Source organism: Daphnia carinata, chromosome 6 (assembly GCF_022539665.2).
Source record: "Daphnia carinata strain CSIRO-1 chromosome 6, CSIRO_AGI_Dcar_HiC_V3, whole genome shotgun sequence".
Lineage (NCBI taxonomy): Eukaryota > Metazoa > Arthropoda > Branchiopoda > Diplostraca > Daphniidae > Daphnia > Daphnia carinata.
This window is the reverse complement of record NC_081336.1, coordinates 10,036,235-10,049,692: the sequence shown is the minus strand read 5'-3', so window position 1 is coordinate 10,049,692 and position 13,458 is coordinate 10,036,235. Positions and strand designations below refer to the sequence as shown.

Genomic DNA, 13,458 nt, shown 5'->3' with positions numbered 1-13,458 from the left:
GTGGGCAAACGACTTTTAAATAAAAGAAAGTATTAAAGGATAAGTCAAGTGATTCAATATCGGTTCAAAGAGCCTCGTCTCTCATTGGATAAGTAGTTCATTTCATTTCAACCTTCTAGCAAACTCTAAAGGAACTGATACAGGAAAACAATCAGAACAGTAAAGAACCTAAGTAAACAATGAAAAAATAATAATAAAGACAAAATAATATCTCGAATGATAAATAAAAAAACCCAATTTTCTTCATCGAAAAGGCAAATAAGAAACCGCTTTTGCCGGTAGAGCTAACTGCGAGCGTTTAACAATTCAATAGTCAAATGAAAGAAATTTTCACGTGAAAACAGTACGACCGTCAAACTTGGCAATCCCGCGGACAATCAAATCTGTTCTTGCCAGCTGTGTGGCAATTTAGCAAACCATTGAAAAAACAAACAAACGAAAAAAATTAAAAGCAAGTAAAAAAAAAAAAAAAACATTGACAAAGGCTGTATACACCGATACAGATTTACTAAATTGAAAAAGTGTGTAGTTCACGTCAACAACACAGCCATTTAGTAATACAATTACTTAAATAAATTTTTAAACCGCTTATACTATATGCTATACTATTCTATCCATTTGTTTTTAGCCAAATCATCTGCTTGTATACAATTGATTTTACGATTTTTTAAACGAGTAGACATCTACCGAGCAAATGCCACTTTTCCTGGTGTGACCTTCAAAAGTTTGGGAAAACAAAATGCGAAAAATCAATCAAATCAAGTCGGCAAGAAAGAGTGATTGTTTTTCAAACGATTCTGCCAAGCCACCTGTTTCCCCATTTCTGGCAAACGCAGGCCCCTTGCATTGTTCGTCAGTTCGAACAATGCAATGTCAAACCTCACTCTATGGCGACATCGAAGCAGAAATGGAGCCCAAAATGGCGAAACATGGCCAGAAAAAAAAGGACTGGAGGGCAAGGCTGACCATGAATGGGCAAAAAAAAAGACGTAATCAGTGCATTCTTACACTGCATCATTTTCAAGGATCTCTGGCAAATCAATAAAAGGAAAACAAAAAAATAAACGGTTACAACTTGAAAAAAAATCACAGCCAAATAACTGGGAGAGGAGAGGGGTCTAGATTTTAGGCCCTTCAGAGATGTCATTGTACGATGACACATGCAAAACAAAATAAAAAAAACTAGCTAAAAACTAACCTGGAAATGGAGCAGAGAACTTCCTCCGTTACGAATTGCATTCAAACGCAGCACAGCCATTGATGAACTATCTGCTTTACACTGGGCGTTTGGGTCGTGGTTGCTGCATTCCCGTCGATGGCGCCATCAATTGCTTCTCAATCAGCTGACCAACTTGCCATCGCCGTTTTTCTTTACACTTGATACATCATCTGATTTGAACACTAAATTGTTTGTCAGTCGATTGTCCCTGAAAACTTTTGTCTTCAACACTGAAACCCTTACAATACGGAAACAGAAAATGAGACGAGTAGAAAGCGACAGGTAACACATCCTTTGTGGATATCAGTTAAAATGGCAATGGTGAAACTCTTTCAGTTGGTGAGCGCAATTTGGTGCTTTATTTACCCTCCCCACTCCAGTTCCTCGACAGCATTGCCAACTCACGCTAGAAACAAAATAAAATAATTAATCGCGAAAAAATGGCAATGGAATTATGAAATGTTGAACTGAATTTCATACTGTGAATTGAATTTAAGAATTTCGAATAATTAAAAAATCAGTTTCTGATACTGATGATTTTTTAAGGTATCAACAAACATCGTTGCATTGGCCAAACCAATGTTACTGAACAGAGTTTTGTATGGAGAGGAATCGACTACTAAGAAATATAAAGTAAAAGTAAAAAGAAATAAAGAAAATATTATTTCTTCATGCTCAGTTTCCAGCACGCATTTCAATCCTGAAAAGAAACAGCGATGGCAAAAACATGTTCAGCAATCATATAGAATGACATTCACACATGTGCAGTTGGTAAAACAGTCAGGTAATTGCTGTTTGCAAGACTATAAGGTCCCTACAGAGACATGAACGTACATTAATAATGGGATTGAAGGATGTTTTATGTTTGTGGTCGTAGTATTTGCTGGCACATTGGGGTTGTGGAAAACCTCTGCATTACTCAGATTTCTTCTTCCAAAAGCCACCCGTTAAAATGCGAGTGTGAACCCTGGTCCACTTCCGAATGCCTCTCGTCGTATAGAAACCCCCCACTGATCCCAATACTTAACTGGATCCATACTTTGTCTCTGGCTCCCAAAGATACAGTGCTTTGAAGGGTGATTGGACTTCGATTATCCGGATATACGAGGTAGCCTATATTAACCTGACTGATTGCTATTCTTTCACCATTTTTATAAAGATTGGCGCCTAGTTCCCTTTGCACTGGAACTGGATCTGGACCTGTAAGCATCGGAAATTGCGCCAGTCCAGCAAAGGAAAAGAAGTAAGTTCCGTTGACGGGTGCTGTGAATACGCCGCTTGGTAAATCCATGGCCCCTCCAATGTTGACGATGGTAATCTCAAACGGAAGTGGAACGTTTCTTTCCGCAAAATTCTTGTCTTTCTGTACGTAGAAGTATGTTGGCTTTGTTTTTATGTCTTGATATCCGATCCTCTCCTGGAATTCTGAAATTAAGAATTTGATTTTGACATATCTCCTTTTGCAGATCTACCAAAATGACAGTTAATCAAATCAAAGACGCGAATACTTTTCACCTACCTTGTTCAACATATCGTTTATCAAATTGGCAGAAAACAGTTTCTATTTGTTTAGCTCCCCTGACTGAGTAGATTCCGTTGAGAGTGTGTCCCATCCGTTGCAAATCGTCGCACGATCTCGGCATTGGCTGCGTTTTTGCCTTACCAGAACAGTATAACCGGCTCACTTTGTGTTTGCCGGAGCCCTTAAACGGGTTGCTGAAATGGACGCGCGTGACAGGCAACTTATCTTTATCTTCTATCTGATCTAGATTTCAGCCCCGATTTGAATTGTCAATGCGTTTTTTTTTAAATTCAAATAAATAAAACTCTCGTACATGAATGAAACTTTAGAGTGTCATTGAGGTTGTCGCAATTCTCCAAACTGGGAAACTCGTTCCTTTTCTCGTCTTTGTCGATCCACCAAGCATAGACGGTCCCGTTATACTTAAACGGCGAGTTTCTGCAATAATACTGCATCGTCAATCACAAAATTTAGAACAAACGATCATTAAAATAAATTTGAGCTTTGGTCACGGTACCCAAATGTATTGGAAGCAGTCGTCAGACAATTGAATCAACGCTTGGATTTGTCTATCGCTTGCGTTATATTTGATTTGCCTCGGGTAACATCCGGGTTCTGTGCAATTTCCAATGTTCATGAACGACTCGCTGTCATGCAAAATGGATGTTGAGCCCCTTAAAGTATCCACCCACCGCCACTATTGATCAGATATAAGATACCACCAGATATATGCAGCCGCCTCGCCTACCATTCTTCGCAATCGACGTGGATTGGTGGATCACCGATGCCTTGTCCGTCTGGATCAATCCAATACATGCCGTCGGAGAGCGACGGATTTGCGTCCTTGATTTCATGGCAAGTACGATAAGTTGCGATCTGACGACGGGGTCGATTGATGGCGACATTATCTTTCAAAGGGTCATGTCCTTTTTCGAGAACGGCCAAAAGTGAATCCTGTTTTTCAATTTTGGCTTCCAGTCGACCGACTTTCGTCTCCAAATCAACAATTTTGGCTTCCAAATGTTCTTTAATTTCGACCTTTACGCGAACGCGTAAGTTAAACATTATGAATCAATGCAGCAAGAAAAGATATAAATTTCGACTCACATAGTTTTTCTCAAGTTGTTCAACTCTTGCATGCAGATCAGGTGGAGCAGCCGTGAGATAGCACGTAGACAGCGCCAAAATAAGAAGAAATGATCGAATCGTCCCGGATAAATTATGTCCCATCCTTTCGCCTTCGCACAGCGGATTAAAATGAAATACCGGGCAAACTATAAACTGGTTAAAATGCCTAGATGGTGTTTTGAAACGACATTCATTTAAAAAAAGAGGTCAGTTGCAGTGGTAACTTAAGAATCCATTTATCTGATCTTATCTACGAGACATAGCGCAAACGTCATTTCTTCTTAGTTGCAGCGTATTTTCCAGATTGCGAAAGCAAGTCTCAAGGACGTTGTCAAACTATTCCATAAATCAAGAATGATAGACCTTCATTGATCCTTACCATCAGCATTCTGTTCCCCTTTTTCTCGAATTAATCGCGTCTTTCGTTCTCTTCTTTCACATTTCCTTTCTCATCTTTCACGAATCCAACAGCATTTCGGTTTCTTGGTCGTCGTTCCCGCGTCTTTTCCTCTTCATTTCTCTACATAATTTTAGCTGATGCTATTCGATCCTGAAAAAAGAAAAAAACGCAAAAACGCGAACTGGAAATGATCAACAGGAAAATTACTTACCCCCCTGACCCATTATGTTTTTCATTCGTTTTGTGCATGTATAAAATCGTTGTAATTTTTCATTTAACCTTAGTAAAGGGACAAAATTAAAAGTGATGCATAACTACAGAATAAAATTAAACATTCTAAAAATTACTTACGGTTTTTTTATTGCGTTGATTTATTTTTGTTATTATATATTTTTTTTTTAGTGGGTACAAAATTCTCTTTCAACCCATGTTTACCTGTGAGTAAAGCGATTGACAGACTCATTATAAAGGAAATATCAAAAGTAAAACGACATTGCATATTTATAAAACACGTATTAGAAGCACGACTCTGTCTTATTTCACCAGTCCGCATCAGAGAACCATCAGCTAGATTGCCAGTGGGCAACGCGATGAAGGCAATTTTTATACATGCCTCATCAAATGTCTTAAGGTTATCTAGATTTAAGTTTGGAGTTGAGTTCATTCTGGCGAGTAGCAGTTGTCTTTCGAAAGGCGCACACAACTCGGTGCTTTTGATATCCAAACTGTTTTTAACATACGAGATACGTGGCAAGGAAAACTTACTGACTTTCAAACGTTTCTTGAAACGAATTTTAATCGTGTTGCTTTGAAATTTACTTGAGTTTACTCAAATAACATGACTAAATTTTAAACGTACCAGATATTTGGGTTCACGTATCTCTTGACGGACGAACTTCGTGATCGATGCACAAATTTTCCAGTGTACAGTTTACCTTCTACTAAATTCAATGAGAATAAGATTCATGGCTACCGCGTAAAAAGTATCATGAAACTTTGTTTGGTTTTCATTTAAAAACAACAAACAATTTATAAAATTACTTATCAATGTAAAATAAAAAGCCTTTAAGATGAAAGCTTTGCTGAAACAATTATAAAAATCAACTGAACAGACTTTAGCTCTAGGATTTGCAAATCAAATTAAATTACAGGAGTGTTTTTGTTTTTTACTAAGCTCTTGGGTAAAAAGTTTGTTACAATTTCATGTTACTGTTGAATGCACGTTACGGTGATCTGTTTCTACATGAGCCAAACAAGGTAGTAGGGTGTAAAAATACGTAGCAATTATACATCTAAACAGGTAGTAATAAAAATATTTTGAAATATTGAGTGTACGTCTTGAAACATTTAAATGATTGTAATGAATAAAGAAAAAGTGTTTCCCGAATGTCCTTCAAATACGTCCCGACCGATGATACGATGGAATAACATTTACAAAATGCCGCAGTTTGCTACCTGGTAAAGCAAGTGCTTCAAAAGTCAAAAGTCCGTGGTACAAATCTCTGCAAACCCGTTGTTCTTTAACGGTTAATTGTTTATTTACTACCTCTGAGTGACGATTACAAAGACCAACAAAGGTTTAACTGTTCAAATGAAACCTTCGTGTCCAGCAAAGTCATAATATGCTGAGGGCAGTCTGTGGAAAGTACTGTTCTTCTAGGCTAAAATCCCTACTATAATTTCAGATGAATATTCATTTCACTTTTCGGCTTCACAAGATTTGTTGACAAATTTAGCACCCTACATCACAGACTAGTCATACTCGACGCTGTCAGATTTTTAAGCTTTAACGTTCTCGTACGTAAAGAACAAATTTTTTTATAGCACTGGATTTTAAAAATTTCTATAAACTAGATGAATATTAGTGTATACGTTTTGAAGATATTTTGTAAATGTGAATAAAAATGAAACAAATATTCGTTTACAGCTGGCAACATTTTCCCCTCCCTTCTAAATAGTAAAAAAATGGCGACATCCGGCACGGTTACTTGCTTAGCTAGGGAGAGCATTGAACTCTTAGTGAAGAACCACCACTCGCTAATGGCTAACACTCGTTCTGGACATTGTCCTGTTCCTGCAAGAGCGACCTTCGGCTTCCCCAATTTGGAATCAGGAAAACTATTCGGTAATTTGTTATATTAAAGGTTGTAGCTAGTCGTTAAGTGCAATATCATTTATCAATTTTAAGCCAATAGTAAATCATGTTGATAACTTTCTAAATGTGTTGGGCGGAGTGCACTTCCCTTAAATGTGAACTTCCCGCCTTAAACTGCCTGAACGTAAAAGGGTTTCTCTGCAAAGCATGGTCAACGTTTATATAAAGGTCGTAAGTGAATGGTTGCAAAGTTCTTCATACAAGTGTTTTTATTTCTGTAGGTTCAGGTCAATCTCTCCATGAATCATTTTTGTCGTTGGCTGGAATGGTGGATTGAGATCTTCTACCACCCTTGTGTTTCAGTAATGTTATATTTCATTTGAACTGTTGCGGTGTTTCTCTTTTCTGAGATATTAATTTCCAATATCGTTTTTAGTGTTCAGATATGAAGGCATGTGTTCGTTCCTGGGCTTGTCCGCTGTCAACTGGATAAGGCCGGCCCAGCAGATTATTGAAGATGCCCAACATAAGCACCGTAGCAGTGAATGTGTTGAAAGTAGGTACTACACCAATCGTGTTTTGATGTTGTTATTAATTTCAATTTTTTCTTATTTATTTGTAGTAAGGTCTAATTTATCTTTGGGTGGATTGGTTCATTTGCAATTATATATATTAGAATATGTATAATTATAACCGCAGTTATATACATTAGTTATTAGTATTGTTTACTGAAGGGGATATCTTAATTCAATCATTCAATAGGGGAGTAGGCCGTTAACGAAAAGAATGCCCGTTAGCTTCGTAAAGTCAACATAGTTTTGATGTGTTGCAGTAGCTGGAAGGTAAGCAGACCACCTATATTGAGTTTATTTTTCTTTTAAATATTTTACAGTGAATATAAAAACTTGGATTAACTGGATGGAAAAAAAATGAATTTTTGTGGTTTGTCTGCTGTAAATAGTTGTAATTTGCCTTTTCTTGTGTAGGTTTACGAGGTTAAACGGAAATCCATGTTGGTAACAGTCCTTTGACGTTCTTTTCTCCGGAAATCAGCAGTTCGACAGTTGTAGAAGATTTTCTATGGATGCAACAACTTGCGTGCTCTGCACAGAACTGACATGCCTTTTATGGGATCCTGGAAATTGATTACTGATCTAGAGCTAACAAGTTATTCCACTACGTTGTGGAGAAAATGGAGTCATTCTGAACTGCAAGGTAACAAATCTAAACACACTTTGCTTGAGATGACCAGAAAAAGTGATTTTTATTGTGGTACCCATCTGTACAAGAAAGAGAACATACTTCTATAAGTTAAAAGAAAGTAAGAATTCTAGTTGGATTTAATAACTGTTATCCTAAAGCTATCTTGATTAAGTAGAGACAAGCGGAAAAAGTATTTGAGAAAGGTATTGAATTGATGAAGTGATAAGTGATAGTCTTGTACTGTGTGCATTTCTGGGAGTCCTCACTTTTTTCTAGCTTTGGTTTAACTTGAGTGGTAATTCCTTTTTTGTGTTCAAGCCATTTCTGCTTTTAACTTTGTTTTATTCAAGATACGTAATGATTTTAAGAGTAGGTAGCTAAAATGTGTTTACATTTGTTTAGGGTGAAGAAAATTGTAGAAGAAGAAAGGACAGATATCTAACTCGAGTTCGAATATGGATGTCATTTGCTGTGGGGTGAGATGGGTCAAGTTGTCAATTCCTATAGGGACATTCTTAAAGCTTTCCCTATGTGCTAGCAAAAGTCAAGATCAAATTATGGTGATTGATACTCACACACAGGTAAATCTTGTACTTCTAATTCAGATTATGCTTATGTTAACGTTATGTCCCATTTTGAAGGTTTAACATGGAAGAACTGCAAGTGTTGTTGTTGCAGTGGATAAATGGGTGGTGTTTAACAAATGGATGTGTAAGTTACACATTAGCCACGAGGATATTCAAGTAAAGGGTTTTTAGATTAGATTGATATTCAGCCTCCATTTCGTTTTTTAAGAATATTAACCTTATTCATGTTGCAGACTTAACAGCCATGGAGATGACTAAGTAAACCTGTTGGATTGAAGGTGGTTGGTGAAAAAAAAGGTAACATTTCTTGTTCCATTCTCATAACATCTTTCTAAAATAAATTTGAACATAAGTATATAAAAGTGAAGTGGGAAAGATAACACAGCAGGTTTTTACACTAGAATTTCCATTGCACACTATCTGCACTAAATTTTTAAATATAATTGTCTGTGTGCAGGAAGTGTATCAAATTTGATGTACAATATTGAGATAGAGTCGCATGTTGTTGTTCAAGTGATAGACACCAAACAAAACGTTGGATGACTTGTTTGGTTGTTAGATTGCAGTTCTCCGGGCGTTGTACCGTGCTACGTGGTGACAACGACCTCATACCAGGTCTTGTATTTGGACTCTGAACGTACGTCTATTTTCTTTCAACGGCCGTCCTCGCAGGTTCGGTGTTGAAGCTTAACGTCGTGAAATTCATCTTTGTCGGATGCCCGTCAGCAGTTGAGTTTAGTTGACTGTTTTAATTAGCTATTTGTTACTAACTATGCTGGTGTTCTTTGATTTGATAGGTACTGAGCTGCTCCTTTCTAAAATGTTTTGTTGCATTCATTGCCCATAGGTGCAATTACCACGTACATGAAGCTTTCTGCCAAACGCGATCGTCCATACTTCCTGTAAATGGAGGCTACTAGTGCGTGGGTTGACTAAGTATATAGCACGTAGTGGTATTTAGGCTAGTAATGGTAGTAATGGATAGTGAGTGAATGTGGCGATGCAGTTGTTCGCTGCAAATTTCCATGAACATATATATATATATATATAGAGTATATTAGTCGGAGACTTGGGTTTTCATCGTCAATGTAAAATGGCAGCACCTGCTGTGTGTTATTTCTAACAAGGTTACGACATATTTCCACATAGCTTGCCATTTACGCAGTTATTCGTATATTTGTTAAACAAGAGTTGAAACAGAAGTTTTGAAAAGTAGAAAGGGAAAGAATTTTAAGAAAGTGGAACATTATATTGTTTTATGGTAGTTGTTATGTTTATTGCAGCAAGCTTGCAATGCAAGGTCAGCAATAACTTGGCATTGATAGCTTACAGTTAAAAAAAAAACAAATTAATGAATTCTTGATCTAAGCAATATAATTTATATTTATTGCATATTACTATTATTTACAGGATTGTTGGCAGGCTATATCAGCCATTTTTTATTACAGATGTAGTGCTTGTTGTATCATAACCCATGCCAAAGTATATGAATAATGAGAATTTGCTCGCATTTCTTTGAAAAAAAATTATATTACTTCATATCAAATTTGTTGTGGACGGAAAATATGAACTTTAGCATAAAATACAATTATAAGTTGAAAATAAAAGACTTATTTTGGAAATGCGGGTTTATTTTTTTTTTCACGATTATGGGATGCATTACCCGTGGCGTTCGTACCGGGATTTTTTAGAACCATCCTGGTGCAAATATTACGAGGTTATTTTTTCATGATTATGGACTACGTTACCCGTGGCGTTCGTAGCGGGAGTTTTTGGAACCATCCTGGTGTAGATATTACGGGGTTATTTTTTCACGGTTATGAGCTTCGTTACCCGTGGCGTTCGTAGCGGGATTTTTTGGAACCATCCTAAACGCATCCTTACGCATTAGTCATACACATTATACTAAAATCGATTCCACTACAATCACAAGAAACAAGTTTTGTTTAGTATTTCGAAAGTCTTGGGTCCAAACCTCAAGAAGGGAAAGTATGAGTCACATTTTTTACGTAACGCGTTTGCTAGTAAATTCTAGGTAATTTTTTTACACCTGCCCAAAAGTGTTCTGCACGGTAATAAATGTTCTGAATATTTTCAAGACATGTAGCGGAGAAATAACAATTCATTTTCATGGCCTTCACAACTGTTCTGTCAGCTGTTCTGATCAGGTACTTAAACTTTTTAAGTAAGAATTGAAAACAAGTGTATAATTTTAACAAACAATTATTTGTTCTTTAGTCATTCAGTTCACTGGGATTGTTATCGGCTTCGAGCTTGAAGGAATCAAACTCCTGATCAATTGTTTTACAATGGGCTCAACAAACTTGCCCAGTGTGACACATTTTCTGTCTTTTCATAGCTGAACAGTTGTAGTGAATTTGAAAAGGATTCTCATTGCGGCCAGCCCTCCCAGATGTAAGAAATGTTGGTAGCAAAGGTGTAAATTTTCATGATTCGTCAATCACATTCCAACTTCAGGTAGGGTGTGTTTCTTATTAAATTTATCTTGACTTGAGGATGAGTGAAATGATTGCCTAATTACAAATGACAACTTGTCTGCAAGTTTACTTTAAACGTAACATTTTCACATACATGACACAGCCTATATTATCCTTATTTGTTCTGAGTTTGCTATTTGGTTGTCTAATTGGAATTTTAGTTTTTGAATGAGATTCAGGTTTGATGTTGCAGGTGTTACATTAATGGATTAGGTTCTTATTCACTAACATTTCAAGGACCAGTTTCTTCTTCTTAAAATTTACTTGTAAGTAAAAATGAAGCTTTTATATAATTGTGCATTATCTACGTAACTCTTTCCTGTTCAATAGGAAAGGATTTTGTTCCTTCTGGGAACATGTCTATCAACAATGCAAGCTCCAATGGGACTTGTCGTATGTTGTATGTGTATATATCAAGTATGTTATCATTTCCAGATGTCTCTTCCGAAGCTTCTCCCAGAAGAATATGCTAAGCAATCAATTCACGAATCATATAAGGTATGAAAGATATATATGAAACAAGAGTTTTTATGCTTAATGGAGTTTTATTGTCTTATAGATTAATCATCTGAGAAGGTTCCTTGTTTGGGGCAAGGTACTGAATGAAGTATTATGATTGGATACACTGCATGGAACTTCCATACTTTATTGACATTCTCATTTAAAAACGGTATTTAATATTTAAAAAATTGAAGTGCATATCTGGGCTCCCTTCTTTCTGTAGCCCCGTTTCCCCTTGACTCATAATAAGCCCGTAGGGGGTCATGCCCCTACTGTACGGTATATTTAAAAATAACATATACCGAGGTTTGGAGGGCTCTGGCCGGAAAGGGGACGTGGGGTGCCGCGTAGTCCGATGATGTGTTCACGGAGGGCGACGTGGCTGCCCACAAATCCGAACTAAAGGTTAATCGCTCCTGTAAAAATGTTCCAAATCTTCGGCTCTTCTTCCGGCTTCTCTTAGCCAATCACCGGGTAATCTCCCCGGTGGGTCAACAAGGCAGTGTCTCCCCCTGCCTGGGTTGACGGCAACTATGAAAGGGCTATTGTGCCCTTTTTAAGTTGCAAAAATAATTCTAAAGTGCAGAGAATTGTCAATAAAAATTTTTTTAAACAAAATTTTTGGAAAAGTTGTATTTATTATTGACCGGGTGTTTGCCTATTCACACTTTTTCAAGTTGTACCTAAATTCACATAGTCGACAGTAACACCTAGTAAGTGTGTATCCATTTACATACTAGTGTATTTCAGGCTTCTTGAGGAATCGAACCTCATACAATTGGTACGCTAGACCAGCGGCGTTCCGTTCACCCATGACGGTTCTTACTAACAAAAATTGGAATTTGAATGCCTATCTACGTATGCACAGCAGACAAGGTTATTTAGTACTATCTGCTTTTCAAAGAACGTCAATGGTAGCTTAATGGTAAAGTACCGGAGTAGCATGACAGTAGTCTTGGGTTCGAACCCCAACTCAGCTATCAGCTACTTAAATAAATACAACGTGATGTAAATTTTAAATTCTTTTATTGTCCCTCCTTCCACCCACTATTCCACCACTTTACATTACATATCACAATACAATATAAATACAATACACAATACAACTAACAGGTTGGCTGCCACGCCCCTACTCCTACAGTAGCTACATCGCCATCTGAATGATGGCGACAGAGGGGGACACTATGGTCCGGGTTGACACGATGTTGGAAGCCATTACGGGAATGCACACCCCTGGCAACCAAGCATCGCATCGTGCAAAGAGAGGCCCTATGGTGCATTGCCTGGCGCCTTACGGCGAATCTTGGGCAGTGGCGACAGCTCCACCCCACGGCACATAGACCGTGGAGTAGAGCAGCGCGGCCCGTCCCTATCAAGCTAAAAAAAAAGGGGAACAAAAAGGGGCGTGGCAGCCAACCTGTTAATTAGCACACTATACATTACATAAAATAACAACGATACCACGAAGACCACGAGGCGACCACTAGGCGGCGACGGGCGAAGCGATGACGGGATGACGGGCGAAGCGATGACGGGACGACGGGCGAAGCGATGACGGGACGACGGGCGAAGCGATGACGGGACGACGGGCGAAGCGATGACGGGGTGATGGGCGAAACGATGACGGGCGAGGTGAAGAAGGGCCTTTTTTTACTTAGGCTTGCTGTTCGTAGACTAGGGAATTTGCAGGGCCAGCAATTTTCCGGATGATGAGGCAGGCTTGGTAGTCCTGTAATAAGATATTAAGTTTTTAAAAAAAGTAATACTAAAGAAAAAAGAAACTTAAGATACTGAGGCATAGTGGTGTTGATGTTCACGTCAAAGTGTGGTGACTGGCAAGGTAGGAATAGTGAGAAGACTGCTGAATTTGTGGTTTCCAATCGTTTTCAACGCAGTTGTGAGGAAGATGCTGCACCCATCACATTCAAACTTACACACAATGATGAGCTTGCGAAGAATCATCTCTTTGGCCGCATTCTTTGCAATTTTAGTTGCGGGCTAAAAATAATGGCAGAATTATGGCAATTTAAAACACTGAATGCCAAAATATGAGTCTAATACCTCTCTCTTCAACTCAAAATCACACTATGTGAAAGGATCAGTCAAAATGCCAAGATGATTGCGTGCCAGCATCCTTTGCAATATTGGTTTGACGAGCTACTTCTCAATAGCAGAATAATGGCAATGGGATTCTTATTGGAAAATATATGTCTAGTACCTCTTCGCGAGCACGAGAAAACTATGATGGGTAGTTGATGATGGAATTCAGTAGGAAGTATGATGATAGTTCACCACCCAATTACCT

General features: G+C 38.0%; 1 protein-coding gene and 1 long non-coding RNA gene across 2 annotated transcripts; one reads left to right on the top strand and one right to left on the bottom strand.

Moving 5' to 3' along the window:
• Positions 1-1,897: 1,897 nt before the first annotated feature.
• Positions 1,898-4,051, bottom strand: LOC130686489 (uncharacterized). The gene is made up of 5 exons (XM_057509651.2): positions 3,849-4,051; positions 3,259-3,779; positions 3,055-3,190; positions 2,739-2,984; positions 1,898-2,644 (listed from the first exon to the last, which is right to left on the bottom strand). Exons 2-5 carry the CDS (start codon positions 3,376-3,378, stop codon positions 2,139-2,141), a joined length of 1,008 nt encoding a protein of 335 aa, XP_057365634.1. The 5' UTR covers positions 3,379-3,779; positions 3,849-4,051; the 3' UTR covers positions 1,898-2,138.
• A 2,241-nt stretch (positions 4,052-6,292) lies between these two features.
• On the top strand, positions 6,293-9,603 carry LOC130686881 (uncharacterized). Its single transcript, XR_009000001.2, has 10 exons — positions 6,293-6,394; positions 6,646-6,726; positions 6,801-6,920; positions 7,127-7,206; positions 7,351-7,579; positions 7,970-8,148; positions 8,209-8,310; positions 8,388-8,451; positions 8,714-8,882; positions 8,952-9,603. It is a non-coding gene; the product is annotated as an uncharacterized LOC130686881 (long non-coding RNA).
• Positions 9,604-13,458: the final 3,855 nt, after the last annotated feature.

Excerpts from the sequence above, each read along its gene's own strand:
- LOC130686489 (XM_057509651.2), bottom strand. The coding sequence starts at position 3,378 with ATGAACATTGGAAATTGCACAGAACCCGGATGTTACCCGAGGCAAATC. Across the intron at positions 3,191-3,258 it reads ACTGCTTCCAATACATTTGG|TATTATTGCAGAAACTCGCC; the intron begins GTACCGTGACCA and ends TTGACGATGCAG. Across the intron at positions 2,645-2,738 it reads TAAACGATATGTTGAACAAG|AATTCCAGGAGAGGATCGGA; the intron begins GTAGGTGAAAAG and ends TCTTAATTTCAG.